We start from the raw sequence: 23,415 nt of genomic DNA, 5'->3' as shown, positions 1-23,415 counted from the left end.
GCAATTCCAAACATTGTAAACCGACAATACACCAATTTCAGAGCCATTACTAGCTATTACTTCACCCTCAGAAGTGGAACTGAAACAAAAGAATGATAGAGAAAATGAAATGGAAGAAGAATTAAGAAGCCCTCTTGCATTAATTTTTCTGACCACATTGCTTACGAGTACATGTTCCTCTGTGCAACAATGCCTGAACTTAGTTTTGGATTTCTTCTGCTTTTCGGCAGATATAGTTAGAGTAACAAAACATAAAGAAGTTTACAAACAAAGGAAAACGAAAGTACCAAAGCTAGCTAGCTACACTAATATTAATGAAACATACAGAGAAGACGGAACCCAGAAAAAGATTTTAAGGTAAAAGCCTCCTTACAATATAAATATATATATCCATCTCCTCCTACTTCATATATCAACTTTACAGGGAGGAGCTCCAAGCAAAGGTACCTGACCTACCACACCTTTCTTCAAACCAATCCAAACATCACATTTCACATAAACTCCGTACTTCACTGTCTTTATAGCACCAGCCTTCCATCTCAACTTCCCCAATAACACCACCCTCAGCGCCACCACTCCGTAAGCCTCATCCATCATCAGTCCATTTACCACCTCCGCCGATGCTGGTACCATCCCGCTACCAAGCACCGGAGACAGGGCAACCGTGCTCTTTGTCTCATGGTACAGTGGTGGCAAGTCCACTGGGGGAGTAATCTGTTGGTTTCTATACGAAACATAAGCTTGCAACTTGTCATAAAAGATGGAGACTCTCCTGTTGGGGTTTCTTGTAACGATAGTGAACTGCATGGAAGTGGAAATGAAGGGTTGTGAGGTGGCGTTGAGTTCATAGATAGCAACACCGACAACAGTGAAACGAGGTTTGTGGGGACGGTAGATGAGCCAAACAGTAAGGGCTGTGGCTCCTGCTAAGAGGAGGAAGATGAAAATACATAAGCAACAGAACCGGCCTGCGCCTCCTTGGCTGTTGCTTGGTTGGTTGTGTTTAGCACAGACACAGCGTTGTTTTCCTTGGATCATTTTGGGTGGTGGAGATAGCTAAGGCTGAGGGTCTTTTGAGCTCTTGGTCTGTCATAGAAAATTGAATATTAATTGAAGGTATTTGTACTGAAAAATAGATAAAACGGAAAGAGGGAGGAGGGTTCCTGGGTGTTGATGGAGGGCCGAGTGACAATGTTGAAAATAAAATAAAGAAGAAGAATATGTTTGACGAATGGAACAAAAAAGGAACGGAAAAAGAAAGGAGAGTTGGGTCGATGGGTGCTAAGTGGCTTTTTTTTTTTTTTTTTTTCTTGTGTTCAGCTTAGAACGATGTGCTGCTACTCTTTTATCCTCTTTTCTTTGTGTCTTTTGAATTTTCTTTCTCTTAACCTATCACGTCCCGATATCAAGACGTAAAACGATCATATTACTTTGAAAAAAATCTTAAAGTAATACGAAGCCTTCTTTCTTAAACATTCTAAAATTCTTCAATAAAATAATCTATAAAGTAAAATTCATATATTTAATCCAACTGATGATACATCTTTATATATCAAAATACAAACCATATAAAATACAACACTATCTCTTAAGATCTCATTAGCCAACATATTCTCCGACGACTAAGTAATCTTTTCCATTTCATCTTCTAACTTCACACAAGACTAACCAAACTTATCACTTTGTCATCTGTAAAGAAAAAATAAAAAGAGAATGAGCAAATCACAGCTCAGTAAGTAAAGGCTCACACACCTTATCATATCAAGCATAATTTTTTTTGTCACATCATTTAGATCATTCAAAACATTCATCAAATCATAATATCAAAACATTTCAAGATCATCGTTTTGTCAAATATTTCATAAATTCATAAATCAAGTCAAAATATGTCACTTCATAAATCATTGCAAAATATGCTATCATTCAAATATCATAATCAAACCAAATCATGGATCAATCATTAAAAATCATCATAAATCATCATCATCATTCAAATCATTAGCTACGATCACTGTTATAACTCGTGACATTGGTCGTATCGACAATTTCATTCTCATGATCATTACTAACTATTATAACCTGTTAACCAGGGCTTACGCTAACTACTATTACCCGTTAGCCAGGGTCATATGATCATGTCTTTGCTAACTACTATTACCCGTTAGCCAGGGTTGTAGAACTAAGTTCTGGTGTCGATGATCCCACTTCCGAGGGATTTAAAAACGTAACTATCATAAAATCATTCTTTAAACATAAATCATTTTTTTCATTTCATTCATAAGTATGATCCATCATTTATATAGAGAAACACAAAATAATCATATGCTTGATCTTATTTTCATACACTGAAAATAATGAAATAAAATATTCTTTCATTTAGAAACATATATATATACATGGATTCGAAAAACAAGTAAAGTGTGTAAGATTTTACTTACCTCCATTCGATTCCATCACTTAGTTTTTTCCTCAAAATAATTTATTGGCCTATCCAAGATCATTTCAACATATCAGAATTTAATCAACCCTTTTTTAGACCATTTATACAAAAATCAACTAAGTTACACAAAGGATTAGCTTAACTAATTAATATTGACGCCTGATATCTTTTCATTAAAACAGTCATATCTCAATATATCCAAATCGAAATTATGATCTCTTTAATGCGTTAGAAACTAGACGTGATAAGCTTTCTAACCATATATGAAACACCTCGTAATTACTTGTAGATTAATTATAACAATTTTTGAAATCCACGTCATATACTGCTGCCAAACAGCCTATATACCTTCTAATAAAAACTATATATTTATTCACAGGAAACTCCAAATTCAATTCCGCGTGTTTCATTGGAAAGTAGACTCAATAAGCTTTCCAAACATATATGGCTTAATCTGTAAATCCTTGTATACAAATTAAGAAGAATTTCGTAATTCAACCCTAATGCTATTGTCTTATAGCCTGCATATCCTTAAGTTAAAATTAGACAACTCTTCATAGAAAACTCGGATTTGACTTTTATTTATTTCATTAGAAACTAGATTCAACATGCTTTCCAGTGATATATAATAATCACAGCAATAATCTATCCCTTAATACAAAATTTTATTTTAATTCATTATTACAAATCATAACATCTCATCCAAAAATAAAATTTTTCCTTTAATCTTTAAAAACTCAAATCCTTACTTTCAGCCTTCAAACTCCATTCAATAATCATCAATAAATCTTAAGAACATGAAATAAACAAAGCCCAGTAATTTACCCAAGTAGATCATCAAGATTAATGAAGATTTCATGATTTTTTTTTTTATTTTTCTCTCAAAACTTCAACTCCAAATAATAGCAATCAATTTAATATTTCTTTTCAAATAAAAGGAAGGCATGTACTCACCTTTAAGGGATTAACTTGATTGTAGCCTCTGATTATGAATCTCCAACTTGATTTTTAATATTCTCTAACCCTAAGAAAAATTAGGAAGAATAACTCTATTTTCTTTCTGATTCACGATAGTTAAGTTTTCTTTCATCTAATACTTCAGTCATTTTTCTTTTACTAAATAATGTCTTAATAAACTAATGAACTTTAGTATTAATCTAATCCAATTATTATTTGGGCTGGGGTATTACATAACCTCTTTTTTTCTTGCTTTTGTTTTCTAACTTACTTATAAAGAGTGGAAAAACAATATAAGCCATCTACAAAGATAAAGAAATGTGGAAGGAAAACAAATTGAGAAAAGCAAGCTTATGCAGTAAAGCACTATCACGATTCATGAAGCAATCAATAATGCGCATGGAAATTAACAATGATAAGTTCTATGATGAATATATACTTATTGTTTCCCCTTTTACTTGAGGGAATATGGCCTTCATACCCATTATTTATTAGTCATTCATTTTATTATCCTACAAGGTTTTTTACTTTTTTCCCAGTGGATTTGGATCTCTAATAAACTAATATTTATTCATTAGAAAGTAGTAATGTCTAATGTAAGTAGTCAAAGTCTGATAAAGCTGCGAAGATGAATGTAGCTTTAGCCCTAGTGCTAGGAGATTATATGATGTCAGCAGTAGAAGCCTTTGTGTTTGTGGACTGATATCAGTTCAGGCTACAGCTATCAACATACTAATACACATTGTCATGATAGTGATTTCTCATGATTCGTCCCAACTTTGTAATTCATCGCATTATCCAATGTAAACCACGTTTTGGTACTTTGTTAATGTGAAATTCCAAAAAGCATTTCCCCAAGGTGAAATGAAAAAATTAAATATTACGTTCTCCAAAAAAAGGGAAGGAGCCTTGGTGGGTAAGAGATTGAGAAATGAGAAAGGATAGGTTCTTTGCAATATTTTCTCTCTCTCTAGTCTAGATGGGTAAGCAGAAAGGGAGTGGCACAATTAGCACCAGCAACACCGACAAATGGATAAGTTTCTTACCCAAATGTATCTGCATGAGCAGAATAGGTGGCTGTTCTTTGCCATTTCTACATGCTTGGCCCCCATAGGTTCATGCCTCGTCGTCATTCACAGATCCCATTATCCCCCACGGTCCAAGATGCATCTGTATACACGTCTGAGTTCTATGCGTTTTCTTTCTTTCTTCCATGTGAAAAGGTTCAGCATTTCGCTCCACAGTCCGACCCTTACACCATTTTAGTTGAAAATCACTTCACTTTCTGCGATTAAAATTTACGTTGTTTCTTCCTTTTGGACCCTACTTGGAGGAGGCTGGGGCATATCTCATGAAACATCAATCTCAGGGACCCAATGTAACATTCAATCATAAATGCGTTTCCTAAGATTCTGAATTCTGGAATACTCTTTCACTAGAATTATTTCAACTCTGTTCAAGAATCAGAAGACTTGCATCGATGAATTTGATACAAGAAAGGCAGAATGAGAGTCAAAAGACACGACCAATCCGAGTTAAGAACCCGGCCCACGAAAATCTCTAGCCCATACTATTAATTTCACTGGACGGCTATGCCAATAAAGTAGCCCAAAACATGTTTTTTTGGAAAAAATTTTCGTCTGCTATGTTCAATTGTTTTTTAGCTGGTATTATCATGTTTCGCTGACAAAAATAAAACAACGAAAAAATGCAGCAATCTCCCCTTCGTTCCTCCAGAACTGTAATAACTATTTTTCGTTCACTTGCCTTCCCGCGAAAACCTTCATTTCTCTTCTTCCACTCGTCATCTCCGGGCCCACCCCCCAAACAACAGCAACGTTGCACTTCGACTTCGCCACTTGGTTCTCCGACACGAGTTCAAAAACTTATATCCGCCCAGTCTGATCCTCTCCTTGCCAAGGAAATCTTCGATTTCGCCTCTAATCAACCCGGTTTTCGTCACTCTTACTCTTCGTTTCTCGTCCTCGTTCTCAAACTCGGCCGCTCCAAACACTTCTCCCTCGTCGACGACCTTCTTATTCGCCTTAAATCCGATAAATACCAAGTAACCCCAACTCTCTTTTCTTACCTTATCAAAATCTATGCAGAAGCAAATTTACCCGAAAAAGCTCTCAAAACATTTTACAAAATGCTTGAGTTCAACATCAAGCCTTTACCCAGACACTTAAATCGCATTCTCGAACTTCTTGTTTCTCATCGTAACTTTCTGATGCCTGCCTTTGACCTTTTCAAGAATGCCCATAAATACGGGGTTTTTCCCAATACAAAATCTTACAACATTTTAATGGTTGCGTTTTGTTTGAATGGGGATTTGAGTATTGCTTACAAACTGTTCAACAAAATGTTTGAGAGAGATGTTGTGCCTGATGTCGAGTCTTATAGGATATTGATGCAAGGGTTGTGTAGGAAGAGTCAAGTGAATAAAGCTGTAGATTTGTTGGAAGATATGTTGAATAAAGGGTTTGTACCCGATTCGCTGAGTTATACTACTTTGTTGAATAGTTTGTGTAGGAAGAAGAAGCTTAGGGAAGCCTATAAACTTCTTTGTAGAATGAAAGTTAAAGGGTGTAATCCTGATATTGTGCATTATAATACAGTTATATCGGGTTTCTGTAGAGAAGGGAGAGCTCTGGATGCGGTTAAGGTTCTTGAGGATATGCCTTCAAATGGGTGTTTGCCGAATTTGGTTTCCTATAGGACTTTGGTTGGGGGTTTATGTGATCAAGGGATGTTTGATGAGGCTAAGAAGTATACGAAGGAAATGTTGTTAAAGGGGTTTTCTCCGCATTTTTCGGTTTCTCATGCTTTGGTCAAAGGGTTTTGTAATGTTGGTAAGATGGAGGAAGCTACTGAAGTGCTAGGGGAAATGCTGAAGTATGGGGAAGTGCCACATATGGATTCTTGGGTAATGATAATTCCTAGAATCTGTGAAGATGATGAAACAGAGAGAATGGGGGGGATTCTAGAAGAAGTTATAAAGGTAGAAATGAAAAGAGACACAAGAATAGTAGAGGCAGGCATTGGACTGGAAGATTACTTGATTAAGAAAATAAAATCTAGATCAAAGAGACCTTGAATAGTATTATAGATACTGCAGATTTAATTGGCTATATATGTTCCCCTGATGTCCGGGATCTTTAAATTTTCTTAATCCAGGTATGAGCCTGTCTTTCCCATTTCTTTACTCATGTTATTTGTTAGCTTTTTCAATGAATTTTAATTCCTATAATTGTTGAGAACAATATTTTCTTAGCACAAGGATAAGTTAGGTTGAGCTCTAGCTAGAGCCTGGAATGACTATATCCTTGCTTCTAGCGATGGAGTTGGGGTAAGGATACCTTGGAATAGTTTGCTTCACCCTTCAACACCCTAGCCCAGCTACAAGCAAAGCTTTCACTTTACGAGAGATTATTCTCACAGTTTATTGCTTCTGGTTCTTTCCTGGGCTTAAACGGGACCAGATTCCTGCCCTTGAAGTGAATTATCACACTTATTGTCTGCCCCAGTTAAAGGGAATCAATAGACTTGTTGCTGCAAGCAATTCATCCTTCAAAAACCTAAGAAGGTATTGAGAGGTCTCTGGGCCCAACTCTTAAACGAGCTCAGCCTGCTTGCTCACTGCGTTTTTATACATCATTTTCCTAATGAAGCTATGGGGAACCCATAGTGGTTCACAAATTTGAGATGAATGGCTAGTTTGACAAAGAAAGGCTTCGGATTGAGGTTACTGCCTCTAGGCCACTGGATCGATTTATATTCAAGTACAGTTCAGCACTTTAGAGTTATCCCCATTTAAACATGGGAGAACAGATACAACATATTTAACTATATTCATGCTTAATTATATCGCCAATATGTGGCCTGATGGAAACATAAGCACTGAAGTAGACCAAGATTTATAGGGGATTCAATACTTTTCTGGCCTATTTATAATTTTGGTTAGTGTTTTCAACTACCTTGTTTAAGCAATTCAAAAATGTTGGCAATAGTATATACAAGTCATATTATTGCTTCTAGTCGTTTGATATTGTTATAGGGTGATTGCATTGCAGGTTGTCCGCCTCGCTACCCTTATGGAAGCCTGATGCAGAGATGCCATTTGCTAAGTGATGTTTGGATCCACAGAAAGCCAGAAGTTTTGATGGCAAGCAGTTTTATTCAATTAAGGGTATTCTTTATTGCAGTTTTAACGATGTATTTCCGTTGTCCACAAAATTTTTTACCAATATTAAAATCAGATGGTTGGTAACTGTTGCAAAAGTTTTTTCAAGCAAATTTTGTATCGATCTTTACCTATTTGCAATTAACAGTTGGGCCTAATTTGTCGTGTTCCTAAGGAATATGGTTCTAACTTCCAAAATATTTACAAGAAAGTGGGATTTTTTTTCTTGTCAGAGCTTGAATAAAACCAAATATTTATGAAATCTGGAGCCATTTAGGAATGAAGAATTAAACGAAGAGTTCCTAAATTATATGTAGTTTCAAGATACGAGTGTCGTGTGCAAATTGTGGAATTTTAATTTTGAAAAACGATGCCAAATGATTCTCTCTTTTTTTTCCTAGAAGGAACCAACTGATAAGTACTTAAGCCTGATGGACTCTATAACATTAGCAAAGGCCTGACCATATTTTTGGGGCCATCGATGAAATGTGAAAGTGACCATGGTGAAGCCAATTTTGTTGAAAAGAGACCAACAAGTTCGACACCCATGTTAGCTTAACTAGCCTCCTATTCTAGTTAAACAACAAAAGACCAAACGACTGTCACCTAGCCACAACAAAACAGACAATGACTATGGTATAAAAACCTTACCTACTTTCACTTATTGTTATAAAATATAATATAGTATGATAAAGAGTGTAAATTTTTTTCTTTTACCACAAATAGAACAAACAACAAAACATGCTCCATATTCACAATTCCTTTGTATTTTGAATTATTTTGTCATTCCTCCATGCATATTACCACTAGGACTATAAAACTACTCTACTAAATATGCATCATGGATGTAACGTAATGCTATACCAACTAAAATTCTTAGGCAAATGCAAGGGAATTTTTTTTTTCACTGAAGGGCAACGCATTAGCTGACAGATAAGGTAAATCTAGGCAGATTTAAGTGGCTGCAATGCGATTTGCGAAAGGAACCTTAATAGAAAATGGTAAAATATGAAGCATCAAACTGAGCATGGCAGGAAATTGGGGCCAACCAACCCTTCCCGGGGATTTTGCCATTCCAAGCATTTGTCCAAGTAACAAATGAAAAGTTAATTACGAAACCAAAATTTTAAATAAGCAGACATCCTAAAGAACACATACCTGTTACACAAGAAACACTAAATAGAGGTAAACAAGAGATTGCTAGCACAAACTAGATACATGAGACCATGCAATAATAAAAAATGAGCATAAATAGATTGATCATTGTCCTACTTTGAAAGCTTAGACATGAGCAGTGCCTTCGGTGAATTTTGGATCCTCACATCTATACCGGCCATCAGGTCCTATTCCAAAACCTTTTGGATCTGCAAATACATTTTCGAGCAGCTGGCTCCGAGAAGGAAGAGGGCTTTCATCTGCAAACTCAACAGCATCCTCTACCACCTCATCTATCTTTTTATCTATGGCCTTTAACTCTGCTTCACTGGCCAGACTGTTCTCAATGAGGTACTTCTTCAGGGCAGTGATGGGATCTCTTGCAGCGTAGTAAGCCTTCTCAGCTGCCAAAGAAGAACGGAGAAATTGAAAAAGAATACATTTATAAACTCTTAAGATCCAAATTAAGAACAGAAGTAAAATCTCCCTCTACATCAGTAATTCGCTTAGAAACCAACCACTAAGAATTCAGCATTCAATCATTTAACTTCAATCAGCATGCTTTAACCATAACATAACAAGCAGATCTTTATGGAACATACAAAGTTTAGAAAATAAAGTAATCACTTAAACTTTAAGACAATATTCAGGATCGGTACAATACACATGCATGTGTCACTGGCCGAGACTATGCAGGATGAGTGGATAACCGGTCCCGTGACACATGCAGGTTGTTCTTGTTTCATCATCAAAAACTGCAATGTTAACGAAAAGGCCGAAAGACTAGAATTAGCAATTTAAATCATAAAGCAGAATAAATAAGAAAAGAAAGTCAAATGCTTACCAGGGTCACGAAGCTCATCAGGATCAGCCAATGAGTGTCCTCTGAACCTATATGTCTCACATTCCACCAATGTTGGACCTTCTCCGCTTCTAGCCCTGGCAATTGCCTCTTTAGCCACTTCCCTCACCTTCAAAACATCCATCCCATCGACATGAATACCAGGCATCCCAAAAGCCGGTCCTTTCTTATAAATCTGAGGATCAGAAGTAGCCCTCAAATGCGACATCCCAATAGCCCACAAATTATTCTCAACGACAAACACAATTGGCAATTTCCACAGCGCCGCCATATTCAAACACTCAAAGAACTGCCCATTATTACAAGTCCCATCCCCGAAAAACGCCAAAGTGACATGATCACAATCCGCTTCTTTCAAAACCTCCCTTTTATACTTAGAGGTAAAAGCCGCTCCCGTGGCAACCGGAATTCCTTCACCAATAAAAGCAAACCCACCAAGCAAATTGTGTTCACTGGAAAACATATGCATCGACCCACCTTGGCCACGGCAGCAGCCGGTGGTCTTACCGAAGAGTTCGCTCATGACAGCACGTGCAGGGACGCCTTTGCTTAAGGCGTGCACGTGATCACGATAAGTGCTTACGACAGAATCTTGTTGCTTTAAGAGTTTAATAAAACCAGTTGAAACAGCTTCTTGGCCGTTATAAAGATGAACAAAACCAAACATTTTGCCTCTGTAATACATCTGAGCACACATATCTTCAAATGCTCTTCCTAATACCATATCTTCGTACAATTCCAATCCCTCCTCTTTCGTAATTAACTGAAAAAAAAAAGAAATTTTGAATAAAAATCTAGATTTGTTATGAAACAAATATGACTAAAAAACTTAATTACAATGTAACAGAAAAAAAATGGGTTTACCAGACTGGAGGTGGATTTGGATTTCTTTTCCTTGACGACATCGGAGACGGCGACAACTGTCCCAGATCGACGGTGGAGATTCAATTTGGTAGAAGAACTACGGCGGATTTTGCGAGTGGATCCGAGGAAGGGTGAGGTGGCGTTGGGGATTTTGAGAGGGTCAAAGAGGGGCTTGTCGTGAGATCTGAGAGGGAAAGGAGGGGAAGTGAACTTGGCAGCGGAGAAAGCGGTAGACATTTTTCTGTTTTGATTTTAGCGTCTGCCGGGGCGAGGAAAGGAGAGAAAATGGGAGGTTGAGAGGAAAAGGAAGGAAAAGAGGGGAGAGATATAAAAGAAAGGAAGGGTAGGGAAAAGGGGCGGAGGAAACGAGGGAAAGGGCTTGGGAATAATCGCCTGGAAGGAAGGATTTGAAGAAGTAGAAAAGAAAGGAAAGCCACCAAACTTAACGACACATAAACGCACTTGGGGACTTCAACGGGCTTTGTCTTTGTAAAGTCAGTTAGTAATTTGTGATTCTTGTTGCTTCTTTCTTTTGCCTTGGGTCTTTGACATTTGGGGACTTGGAAAAGTGTGTGAATGTGCCTTTGTTTCTGTCAGTTGTCGATTTTTGCTGATTCTCCAATCAATTTGCTCAAACGAACCGTGTCGTTGGCTATCCTTCAAGTTCCTTTTTTTTTTGGTTTTGCCTTTCCAAAATCTTCTCAATGGTAATTACATTTGTAAAAATTAGCCCACCCGAGTGATCAAAGCCACAATTAGGCAAACTGATTCTTAATCACATTGGATGGTTTTAAGTTTGCATTGGTTAAAATTAAATTTTGGATAGGTTTAAGTTTAGCTTTTGATCCTTCTCATTTTGGGATCATTTTATTTAAAGTTACAAGTGATTAATAGTACCTATTACCTACCCAAAATAGAAAACGATGTGAAAAGAGCCAAATTTGGTTTCGGCTTGACAAACAAAAAGAAAGTACCCTGCTGTAATAGAATCCAAATTCAAGTGGCCTTGGATAAAAAATCTTGCTCCCTTCTGTTAAAGGCCAAATTTCATCATGTTTAGGATATGGGCTTCAACTTGATAAGGCCGTATGTACTCAGCGCTGAATTTCAACCTCCAACCCGGCATAAAGGCAGTTGATGCGGTCCATGTCTTTTTCAATCAAAGTTTTTAATTTCCAGATCAGAAATATCATTTTTTTTTTAAATTATCATATTTACAAAGTACAATTTAACAATGACAACAATCTTCATATTTGACACAAATCAAATACGAGGGTGGGAAGAAACAGGGAACAAATTTGACTAATCAAAACCTCAAATCATCATGGATTTAATTGACGTATTTTTTCAATAGCTATACAACAGCCTCAGAGGAAGTTCATCTCTAGGATCGTCAGTCTATACATGCCAATTCTCCTATCATTTGCTTATTTTCTCCTTACCTGCGAAAATAATTCTCCAATGGTTAAAAGCAAGATAGATAATATCTAACAGATGATTAAGTTAGTAATAATTGAACTCACCAAATATACTTGATTTTAGTGGGAATCTGAGAGATGATCCCTTTAACTTTAGCTCCTTCAGTTGCCTGCTTTTACTTGGTTTTTCTATTGCACCAACATTACCGCTGCTTTCTCCTGCTAACAGTTCACTTCCCTTCTTCACTTTTTCATGATAAATAGCTGGCGGTGCAAGCCTCAACTGAGGTAAATTTTCTATCTGGCCTAATCTCTGGTCTTTTTGAAGGTTACTTAAAATTTCAAACTGCAAAATCAAAATTTTGTTTATATATATAATGCCTGACCAAAGCAGCAATCAAATAGAACAGACAAAATGGATTTTACCCTTGATATTTGCTGAAGGCCATAAGAATTATCTAGTGCATCATTTTCGTGAGGGTATAACGTTGATCCTTGGGCTGGTAGAGGTCTTGAGGGCAATGAACTAACTAAACCATTCTCTGTAAGTGCAGATTTATTTCTAGACTTCTGAGTATTCTTCTTAGGCAAACAAATGGGGCATCCAGATGAGAAGCCTCTAGTTGATGCCTCATTTTCCAGAAGCTCACATTGAAGATGCGTTGCATGACCACAACTGAAAACTCGAACACGAAAGCTAGAAGAATTCTTGGTAAGAAGGCTGTTGCATATACAACATAGTAAACTTCGAGGAGCATATCCATGAGAAGCTCCCTTCTTCAGTAAGCTCATGGTATAAAATGTGTCATCCTCGATCAAAGATTTGGCAGTATCCTGAAATTTAAAAATTAAAAAAAAAGAACTAAAATTAACCTAAAAAAAATTTCATACAAAAATTTAACATTAAAATTACTCATAGAAAATTATTATCAAAATAAGAGTATTATTAATTGGCCAAAAAAAGGAAGAGTATTATTAACTGGCCAAAAAATTAGAAAAGTATTATTAAGTTCCTATCAAATCCAACTTAAAAGAAACGGGTTGGGAACAGTTAGTTATTGCACTAAAGTCAAATGTCATTTCAGAAATAAAGCCTTGCTGCATATTTCATTGCCCAATTATGTAGTATATACTGGTGTAGTATATACAACATACTAACAGAATCATGGCTTTTGCTCCTTTTAAATGCGCCCAATTCTAGATTTATAGCATCAGCTGTGAGAATAAATTTGATGAATTGAGATGTGGCCTGTGGGTAAAGGTTCCTGGGTTAGTTCTGACGATGAACTAGAAACATTGGGAGGATTAAATTTACAAATTGGAATTCACAAATATGTAAGCAAATTTATAGTCATCAAGGACTTTGTATGGCCTACTAATGCACTAACCTATTTACAAGGACAGGATGTAGCATGTGGTGCATGTGAATGGCAGGTTCATGCTTCTTGGTATGCAGATTTCTTTTTTAAAAGAAAAAAATGACAACAATAAAATAAAGCTTCAACGAAATTCGGTTACAAGTATATAAACTATATTTATACTCAAAATAAACAAACATACCAGAATTCTTCTTTCAAAGCCATAAGTTCCCAGCATTCCCAATATGGTAAGCTTAAAATCTCCAAATTCCTGGCTACCATTATCAGATAGGAGTTTTGACATGATAGTTGGAAGACGAACATATCCTATCATTCCCTCAACAATCTCTTTGATGAATTGAGAGAACAATTTCCTCAATATGTTACCACTTTTGTGAGATTTTGGGATCCTCCACTTGATTATGCATTCCTCTTCCTCTTGAGAACCCAATGACTCAATCAGCATTCCCACAGGATTTTCCTTCTCAGATACGCTTTCATCGCAGTATGAACCCATCAAAGGTTCACAAAATCTGCATTGAAATTCAGAGGTTGGTAAGCATAGGAAAGAGTAAAATGCCCATGTATTTGGAGATTATAGCAGTTTTCACCCTTCCTTTTTCCGTCTTTCCCCAAATACCTCAATCTCTACTTTCTTGTTTATTATAGATTTTAAGCTCTCTCTCTCTCTCTCTCTCTCTCTCTCTCTCTCTCTCCATCTTTATTAATTTGAAGGTATTTCACCATAGATGTCTTTATATCACCTATAATGGAATCTCCAATTAACTGGTTAACTATATCTAATCTGCTATCATGTCTCATGCCAAAAATAATGAGTTTCAGATTTAAATAAGGAAAATGAGAAAGTAATGATGCATTTTTAGTTGTCTAAAGTAGATCTGTAGCTTTATACAAATCATTTATCAATACTTAGCAGAACATTGAAAACATATAATAGAAGGCTTAAAATTTGGAGAAAAGCAAATCAATGAATATGTTGAACTTACGAGTCAAGTAATCTAAACCAAAGCATCTCAGACTCTTCCGGATTCAAACGAGGGGTATTCCGTTGGCACAATTCAATACAGGCATGCAATATATTGCGTATATCATTCACCTGTTTGATGAAGATCAGAAATAACATCAAGGTTTCCAGTTATCCGACGAAAAATGAAATAAAAGATCTTAGCTGGATTTCCTAATCCAAGAGTAGTACAAACCTCCTTCATTTTTAAAGCAGAGTTGAAATGCTCCATGCTAGCAGATCTACCTAAAGACATCTTAGAGACCACACTTCCGACAGCAGTATCAAGCTCTGTAAATTTATCATTAAGACCAGAAAGAGTCAGCAAAAGAGCACTACCAACATCACCAACCCTTTCTAATAAAAATGCAGCTGCATCTATTATTCCATATTCCTGGCACAGGCGTAGACAGTGTTCAACTCGATAGCTATCAAAAGTTTCCAAGAACTTGAGAACTGAATCCCGTTCAAACTGACATAATAACTGCAAAAGGAAAATCAGAAGAGGCAGGATAATGAAAAGTGGCCAACATAAATCATAAGAACAAAATTTTAACTCAGTACTCACTTTCCTCTCTAGTTATTTCCCTTGAACCAGAAAGCTTAAGTTAAAATATAAGATAATATAAAATGAAAGTTAAATGATACGACAAATAACAAATGCCATACAAAGTGACTTAAAGCTGTGCATTCCTACAGGGCAGCAAAGGGAAGTGCACAGTTGTATGCTATTAAAGCATAGGCACTCACCTCCAGATAAAGCTCAATCATATCATCAGTTACATGAAGAGGATTACTTCGCAAGAACTTAGGGAAATTAGACATTCTTTCCAAGTATGCTTCAAGTTCTTTTGACGGATCTTTCCCCTTTCTTCCACTAAAGACATCTACAATCTTTTCTTCTCTTAAATAAGAGAAGTTAAGGGTGCCTGATAAGTGAACCTCGATGACTGTCTTTAAGTAAAGGAAAAGACTATTTGGATGAGAGTTAAGTTCAGTTAGGATATGCGAACTTTCATCATTAAAGTGGTCAATAACTAAGAAGAATGTACCCTCTCTGCAAAAGTTCATAAAAGCATAAGGTCGATATTGGAAGAAACAATTTCTAGAACAGCAGAAACAATCTTTTTAAAGATGAAAACATCGAACAGAGACAATTCTGAAATTCACAAGTATTACCTACTTAAATTGACCAGCTCTGGAATTCGAGAGATGACTGCTGATCGAAAAGTGGTATAATCTCCATCACTCAGCTTCATTAACGTATTGTTGATAAAAGCGAAGGCATGAATTGGCTCCTCCACATCCTTCATATAGCTATCGAGAGCGGCAAGATACTGATGTCTAATGGCATGAATTAAGCCACAAACCTAAACATAACAACACAATGCTTAAGGAAGACCTGAAGAGAGAAAATCTAAACCCTCACATTATGCTCACAGTGAGAATTTCAAGAATAACATGGTAAAGATACCTGGTAAAAGAGTGCATTCTCACATAGTTGTAACACATAAGATTGATTCCAATCAGCCTCTGGCACTACCTCTAAGAGTGCAAGCAATTGCTTCTCTCTTCTTTTTGGTGTTTCGGTGCTAATGGTTGAAACACTTTGTGGACCATTATTTTCTAAAGTCAAGAATTCCAAAATCTGGTTTAGAACAGTTTTTGAGATTTTAGCTCTTCCACATGCAACGTAGTATGCAATGAACTCAAACAGATATCCCATGTCCTTTTTTGAAGGCCATGCTTCTATCGATTCAGCATTATCACTGGTTACAAGCCCATCTGTTCGAGAGACATTCTTATCAAGAACATGAACCAGTGCGTTGATGGTATTCTGAACCAACATAATTTCGGATTCAGCCATCAAATCTTTTTCCTTTTTAGCTTCTGCATTTGCATTGCCAGGCTCAGAAAAAGAGTCTGGTTCGGGGAATTTGTCTTCTATGAAAGCACATTTGAGAACATCTAAAGTAGCCTCAGTATCTAACTCTAAGAGATAATACATGTTAAGGTATGCCCCTTCAAAAGCCAACCTTGAAGCTGATTTTCGATTATGGCCATCAGAAACCTCTAACAAAAACTGCAGAAGTTCTGTCCTAAGAGACGACAAGCGTGACGGTGGAAGAGTACCATGTCCTGTGGATAGAGAATTGTGATATTTCAGTGATAACTAACAGATTCAATGCTGCCAATGTTTCTTAGAATAAAATTGTGCAAATGATCAGCCTCAACCATTTCCAAAGCAAGGACTAAACATTAAATAATTCAAAAATATATCAGGTCTGCATACTAGTTCAGAAAAGCAAAATCCCTAGAAATACAAGTTTAATACAACAACAACAACAAATTAAGCCTTATATGCCATAACTCTAGGGTCGGCTGTATCAAAGTCCAGAAAAAGGGAATCATGTTAGGTCGTAGATTTGAATCTTCTTGCGCCACTCACTAGAAATAAAAGTTCAATGTTGCTATAAAATAAAAGTTAATATAAAATGTCATTTTCAATAAGCCAATGCATAGGACAGCATGTCAAATGTTTGTTATTGAAGCAAGTAGCAATTAGACAAACAAATTCCACATCTGTTACAGGTCACTTAACTTTCTATGGATCAACCCAGTTCCAGATCCACAGTCAGGAAAGACAGTTATTTTTTTATATTAATTTTTAATTGTCAAGAATTAACAGAATGCATCTTTTCATTAATTCAATAAAACAATACTCATACCTGGTGGAAAAGCAAGACCTGTAAAGCAGTACTTCAAGTAAACAAGCATCCTGTACCTGATAAGATGAACAAATGTAAGTATGATAGAAAGCTAATAATATGAAGACCAAAAAAAATACAATATTAAATATATAATGAATTTAAAATACCACACGATTATAAAATTGCCATTAATCTAAATAAAGTGGAAAAGTAATATTTCCAGTAAATAATGCAATTTTTTGTTCCCCAAATCTTGTAAGAAGGCTTTCAGAGAACAACCTATATAATACTATCAGGCGAAAATATTTTATAAACTTGTAAACTAACATCATAGAGTGTGAGAAGTTACTCCAATATATCTTGTTGCTTCTGTTTTATTTAGGCAGCTGAACAAGCAAGAAAAAGCAATATATCAGATTAAACCTCATGGTTTGCACCTCTACCTTCATATCATTTCAAGTCCTCCACATTTTATAAGAAAAAATCTAAAGAAGATTAAAACAAGTGTACCTATACGTGTTAGTTTCTGCGAATAAACAAATAATTGTCTCATCTGTTTTATCTCAAATTTGCTAAAATTAGCTGAGTAAGGTAGAAGCCACCTTAATGCCTTGGAGATTAGACTGCTCACAGGGACAATTTATTTAACAGGTTTAGACTTAAGAATGGACCAACGTCCAAGGAGTAAAGAACAAAAGGTAGCTATGTTCAATATCTTGTATGCTTCTGGATCAAAATAGAATCTATCCTGTAACTAAGCAAGTATCATCTTGAATCCCATCAAGTAAAAGAAAGCCTGTACGCTCTTAATCAACACAGATGTCCATCTAACTTACCCAAGGCCAGAAGCACTTTCTCTTTGACTATTTCGTAAAACTACCAACAACTCCTCTAAAGGTGCCCTGTAATCATCTAATCCTTTGTTGAAAAGATACACCAGAGCACCATACAAACCATGCTCCCGGCATAAAATGACAACCTATAATATCAATAGGGAAAATTAATAAAAAATTTTGTGATAAAAAAAGAAAGACAACAAGAAAGCAACCAAAAGACATGTAGAACACATATAATAACCTGATTGAAGTCCAAAGAAGAAATATCCATGTGAAGAACACACTGTTCCACTCGCTGCAACCATCCTTTGCTGCTGTAATGCTCTACCAGTGCTTGCATTATCTTTCCAACAAAGTGAATGTAATATCAAAATGTATCTTTCAGGTAAAGACTCAAGAGTAGAGCTACATATTTAACATTAAATGGTACCTCAGGAGGCAAACATCCAAGCATATCCTTCAGTATGTATGGCTCCAAAAGCTCTAAAAATGTATCTAGAAGATAAAAGAGCAAACTACTCAGAAATCTATCAATATATGTGTAAAGAGTGCCAAACAAAGAGGTCATCCTTGGAAACATTATATTATGCTCATCTTCAGAGATACTAAACTAAGGATACCACAAATTTGATGAAGGAAATATTACTTAACTCAAATGTCACTACACAAACAACCATGAGCAAAAGAGCCACTATACTGATACTGGTTATAAGTCATTCATAACTCAAATACCAAGACAGCAAATAAATAATATCTAAGATAAGAGTTACTTCAACAATTAAAACCCACTAAGCATCATTCTTTTCAATATCTTCCCAAGTGCTCAAGCTCTGCTGTTAAAACACTTAAATGGTTTTCTAGTGAAAGTCCGCCCCACAAAGATGCAAGTAAAAATTACATTTTTGTTGTTAGGTTTGGATTAGGAATTTTTAGGCGAATAAGGAATTCATAAAAACTATGCATATTTATTATATTCAAAAACTAGTTCCAACAACAATAGCTGATAAGAATCCACTCCAGCTTGAGTCTACTGGATGTGCAATGTCCATCACAAACAGGGCCAAGTTTACCAGATATCAGACATGACTTTCTTTCCTTAAGCTTTGGTTACAGCAATTATACCAGAAAGATAATTATTCCACATCATTAGTTGTCTGACTTGGCATGTAGATCTCAACTTTAATATCAAACAGAAATGAAAATAGAAGTAATTATTGCGGGCATAAAATGAGCATTGTGTAATACCTCTTTGCTGAATAGCCACAAATTTGGAGAAAATTTCATCAAAAAGAATGTCAGTTCTCTTAATATGGACACAAAATTCAACAGCAACACCACCAACACGGGTGAATTGCTCTTTTATTTCAGAGTGCACAGAACTGCTTCTACTTTCCGGGTCATCTGGCTGCTCCTTTTTACCAATTTGGTTACAAAATGCAACTGAAATATAGGAAAACACTTCATCTACATATGACAAAAGCAACTCTACAAGATAGGGCATTATGGCCTCCTGCACCGCATTCAGGTTTCTAGGAAGGTCAATAACACCATGGGCTTGACCATCATAAAGTGTCATTGCCATATTCAAAGCTCCCATCCAGTCACCGGCTTTCCGTAGAACCTGAATCCGTTCCTTCCATGGAAGAAGTCGGCAGACAGCAAGGTGCATAGGTCCCAGTATATATACGGAAGCTCCTCTCACAGTCACACAATTATGATAAGCTTTTTCAGGGTTTCCAAAGACATTAATGAAGTGAGTATGATATGCAATGAGATCATCTCCTCCCAAACCATCTACAGTGAAAGCAGTTTGGTGAATCACAGTTCCATCCCTAGCAAACAAGTAGAGCTGTCCTGTCATTGTAAGAACCACCATCATCTGTACAAGCATGAAAGCCTCCATTAGCAAATTGTTTTTATGAAGGAAAAAATAGACGCACAATAAAATCCAGAAGAAGCAAAATGCCTGTGTGATCAAACAAACAAAACCATGCATACATGATCATCCAACCAAGCCACACCTATGGCTGAACTGTCAAGAGACCATTTCCCATACACTTTCAGGTCTGATTTGACCAACTTTGCAACCTGAACTTTCCGATCCCATGCAAGTGCAAGTAGCGAAACTCTTTCTGCTGTTTCTGTTGGTGCATTTTCTGCAGCATATTCATATATCAGAAAGTTGTCAATGTGAAACTTAACAACCTCAATCACTCTATACCTGATGAAGAACCACAAGGCTGGGTCATACATGTCCATGCAGTGTAAGGCATGGAACCCTCCCGTACACCATCTGGCCTTGAAAGTTGCGCATAGACTTCTAATGTTGGAGTAAGCCTTACCTATAGACGATAAAAGTGGCTTCAGCAAATGATGAATAAGAACTGTCCGGAAAAATGCGAACGTAATACTCAACATAAAAGATACATGGAATTTGTGCAACCATCCAGACTTCATACCACCAGAGCAGTTTGATAGGTGACAAATATGACCACACCTTCTTCAACCATAGAGGAGCCTTCAGCAAAGAGTTTCCAACCTGCATCTCCCCCAACTACACCTCCCACCTTGCTACCAATACTGCTAGTAGAAAATGTAGTATTCCCTTGAGAGGTTACCAAAGTGCTCCCACATGAATCGTCAAAAAGAAGGGGGGAAGCTGACAATACAGTGCCCGTTCTTTGTCCATCAAGAAGACACTATTTCAATCAATATTAGAACATTATCAATATGAGACGTATAACATTGTTGACAATTGAATATCAGTTTAGAATTAAGTAGATCCTCCATGCAAATATGCTTATCTCAATGTTAACTTTTTACCTGTGTTTTGATCGAGAATCTATTAAGCAAGGGAACAACAACGTTAGAACATTATCTCAATGTTAACTTTTTACCTGTGTTTTGCTGGAGAACCTATTAAGCAAGGGAACAACTGAGAAAGCATGTAAGAGGACCAAGCCTTTACTATCCCCAGTCACTGCTTTAAATTGGCGAGTTACTTGAGAATCCTGCCCCAGAAATAAAGTATGTATCACTGGTGCAGAATGTTCTCCAGTAATAACTTTTACTGCTGATGCCCTCTGAACATCCCAAACTGTAACATGACCATCACCATAGCCAGCTAAGAGCAGGTCTCCTGGCTGATTGAAGCATATGGATGTTACAGGGGCTAGGGAACGATCCCCTTGCAAACCAAGTATCACCATCTAGAATACATATGACATAATTAAACAGTGAAGTTAACTCATAAAAATTAAATTACAAATGGAAAATCAAATTTAAGAAAGTTTTATAAATGCATGCATAATGAAGCTTCAAAGTTCATCATACAGTCCTCAATTCCATTAGAAGTCAACATGGATAACTACAATACCAAGGTTCAACCCTGTGAATTGCAATTTTGCTAGTGAAGAAAACAAGGAATAAAAGAAGATCTGTAAAATATGTGAAGGCATGTCTTAACAAGCCTCTGATTTCAAGTATGTGTTTCTTTAAATCTTGTCAAGCTACTGCATCATGTCTTTTTAGTCGTAATGCATTCACAAGATACGATACGATTAAATCTTCCCAATTTCAATCCATCAAGCCACTATTTGATACTAAATTTTATTGTTTTCAGGCATTAGAATGCATTGTCAGAAGACTATTTTCCTACTACCCTTAAATTTGTCTTTAACAAAAAAGAAGCAGAATTAAACAACTTTAAAAGGCATATAATTCCACAGAAATGCAACCATAGGTAGAAATTAGAGCAATTAAGCACCTTAGAGTCCATGCTGTCAGCATGATGAGCTGAGTATTTACTGGGCACTAGGATGATGACTCCTTTAGTCATGCCCACAGCAACAAAATTCAGATGAACTGCCAAAACTTGAGGGGAGCCATGATCACGCCTGAATGCCTGTGATGAAAGAGTCCGAGAGATTGCATTGTTAACCTCAACATCAAAGTATCCCAATGTGGTTGAACCCCTCTTAACACCCTCAAGCCGCATTGGTTGAGCAGCTGCACCCTCCTCCCAATGCAAGCCGGTAGAAGCCTGCTTCTTCTCAAGCTCTTCCGCCAATTCAAGTGGCTTCATTGTAGCACGTGAATTCTTCTCCGCCCTTCTACTTATCCTCTCACTCTCTAGTTGCTCCAATCTCTCCTCTACAAGCTCTGAAATATCACTTATTGAAATTGCATCATCACCATCCGCACCATCAGCACCACCAGACACACGTTCCTCACCATCTTCAAGACTAGGAATATCATTCGCTACATTCTCTCTTTCCCAATCCACAATCTGTAAGTCCTTATCTATATTTCTCTCCTGATCAATGTCAGGCAAAGACGAAACGCTCTTTTGATATGAATCATTAGCATCAAGAACCACAGAATTCTCATACACGGAAACAGGGGCAATTTCTTTAGCTAAGACTTCATCCGAACCCAAAACTGTAACTTCTTTATTCAAGTTCTCATCAAAGTCACGCTTAGAAGAGCCATCCACTCGTTCAATTACCTTATCCGTTTCACTTTCTTTATCTTTTTTATCAATAGCCTCACCATTTTCATGGGCATCAGCAGATTGAAAATCGCCCATTTTATTATCATTATTATAGTCATCAATATCTAATTTTTCACCCGAAACGCTTGATTCCGAGCTAACCCCAACTGATTCCCAATTCAGTAAGCTCACCTCATGTTCGTCACTATCTATAACTTTCTGGGGAACCCCACCGCTCCCCGCCCTCCTCGACTTGATCGCCGCAGCATGTGGCGTTGGAACCGACCTCGACGCCGCAGCAGCTGCTGCGAGTGCTGCCCCTGGTTTCGCATTTGATTTCACTCCGCCAAACAGAGTCGGCAATTGTTTTGAGGAAGAAGAAGAAGATGAAGATACCCTCCATACCGGATCCCCAATCCGTGTGAACGGGCTAGGCTTCGACGATTCCGCTGGTCCTTGTGAAAGGGCATCACTTTCCTTCAGGGATTCCACGAAATCTTGCGGAAGAGTATGTGACCGGGCAACGCGATTACCGGGGAGGTGATGAGTAGAGGTAGGCGACGAGGGTGAGAAGGAGGACGTGGAGGAATCAGAGTCGTTGAGGATTTCATCGATGGTTCGGTGAGGGACGGAGTTTGAATCGTCGCCGGAATCGGAGGAGAGGTGTGACTCAAGTAAAGAGTCAAGGTCGAGTTCCATACTGGGGAAGCTTTCTCGTTGTCAATTAAAACTCAGGCGTTAATTCTTGGAAATATCTTCGCCGGTAGTTGAGTGAACAAAGTTCATTGTTTGAAGAGTTTAGGCGGTGACAGGTCACTATTTCACGTTGATTTCACTTACACATTCTCTAGACCCCTTTTTTTTTTCACTGCTTTAAAAATAAATACTTTCCCTAAGGACGTAGGATGCTTTTATTGGTTTTATTTAAAATAGTTTCCCTATATTTTAAAAAATTCATTTAATAATATTAATATTTTTATGAATTTTAGAGATGGAAAAAGAAAATTGAGAGTTTTCTTTTTTTTTTTTGCCAAAAAGAAAATTGAGAGTTTAAAAAGAAAAAACAAAATCCTTTTGGTATATTCCATTTATGCGTTAGTTCTATGAAATGGTCA

At 36.9% G+C, this 23,415-nt stretch overlaps 4 protein-coding genes across 6 annotated transcripts; 1 reads left to right on the top strand and 3 right to left on the bottom strand.

The window, feature by feature from the left end:
- Positions 1-110: 110 nt before the first annotated feature.
- LOC111305993 (NDR1/HIN1-like protein 12) lies at positions 111-1,278 on the bottom strand. The gene has a single exon (XM_022903887.2). It carries the CDS (start codon positions 1,036-1,038, stop codon positions 406-408), a length of 633 nt encoding a protein of 210 aa, XP_022759622.1. The 5' UTR covers positions 1,039-1,278; the 3' UTR covers positions 111-405.
- A 3,743-nt stretch (positions 1,279-5,021) lies between these two features.
- LOC111304880 (oligomeric golgi complex subunit-like protein) lies at positions 5,022-7,722 on the top strand. Of its 2 annotated transcripts, none has more exons than XM_022901887.2 (2): positions 5,022-6,574; positions 7,455-7,674. In XM_022901887.2, exon 1 carries the CDS (start codon positions 5,106-5,108, stop codon positions 6,492-6,494), a length of 1,389 nt encoding a protein of 462 aa, XP_022757622.1. In that variant the 5' UTR covers positions 5,022-5,105; the 3' UTR covers positions 6,495-6,574; positions 7,455-7,674. The 2 variants fall into 2 exon arrangements, with proteins under 2 accessions (XP_022757622.1, XP_022757623.1); XM_022901888.2 differs by having other exon boundaries at positions 5,023-6,574; positions 7,471-7,722.
- An 880-nt stretch (positions 7,723-8,602) lies between these two features.
- On the bottom strand, positions 8,603-11,056 carry LOC111304882 (pyruvate dehydrogenase E1 component subunit alpha-3, chloroplastic-like). 2 transcript variants are annotated; one of them, XM_022901890.2, is made up of 4 exons: positions 10,462-10,855; positions 9,580-10,360; positions 9,400-9,490; positions 9,008-9,139 (listed from the first exon to the last, which is right to left on the bottom strand). In XM_022901890.2, the coding sequence occupies exons 1-3, from the start codon at positions 10,696-10,698 to the stop codon at positions 9,411-9,413; spliced, it is 1,098 nt and encodes a 365-aa protein (XP_022757625.2). In that variant the 5' UTR covers positions 10,699-10,855; the 3' UTR covers positions 9,008-9,139; positions 9,400-9,410. The 2 variants fall into 2 exon arrangements, with proteins under 2 accessions (XP_022757624.2, XP_022757625.2); XM_022901889.2 differs by lacking the exon at positions 9,400-9,490 and having other exon boundaries at positions 8,603-9,139; positions 10,462-11,056.
- Positions 11,057-11,612: 556 nt separating this feature from the next.
- On the bottom strand, positions 11,613-23,181 carry LOC111304879 (uncharacterized). The gene is made up of 19 exons (XM_022901885.2): positions 21,575-23,181; positions 20,706-21,017; positions 20,268-20,507; positions 20,030-20,150; positions 19,807-19,964; positions 19,054-19,687; positions 18,239-18,303; positions 18,050-18,151; positions 17,809-17,951; positions 16,991-17,046; positions 15,736-16,400; positions 15,441-15,631; positions 15,012-15,318; positions 14,458-14,745; positions 14,245-14,354; positions 13,440-13,770; positions 12,306-12,713; positions 11,985-12,225; positions 11,613-11,903 (listed from the first exon to the last, which is right to left on the bottom strand). Exons 1-19 carry the CDS (start codon positions 22,997-22,999, stop codon positions 11,881-11,883), a joined length of 5,820 nt encoding a protein of 1,939 aa, XP_022757620.2. The 5' UTR covers positions 23,000-23,181; the 3' UTR covers positions 11,613-11,880.
- Between the last annotated feature and the right edge of the window lie 234 nt (positions 23,182-23,415).

This window comes from Durio zibethinus, chromosome 21 (assembly GCF_047325235.1).
Source record: "Durio zibethinus cultivar Kanyao isolate XHJ-2024 chromosome 21, ASM4732523v1, whole genome shotgun sequence".
Taxonomy (NCBI): domain Eukaryota; kingdom Viridiplantae; phylum Streptophyta; class Magnoliopsida; order Malvales; family Malvaceae; genus Durio; species Durio zibethinus.
The sequence above is the reverse complement of the archived record's forward strand: the minus strand, read 5'-3'. Positions and strand labels throughout refer to the sequence as shown.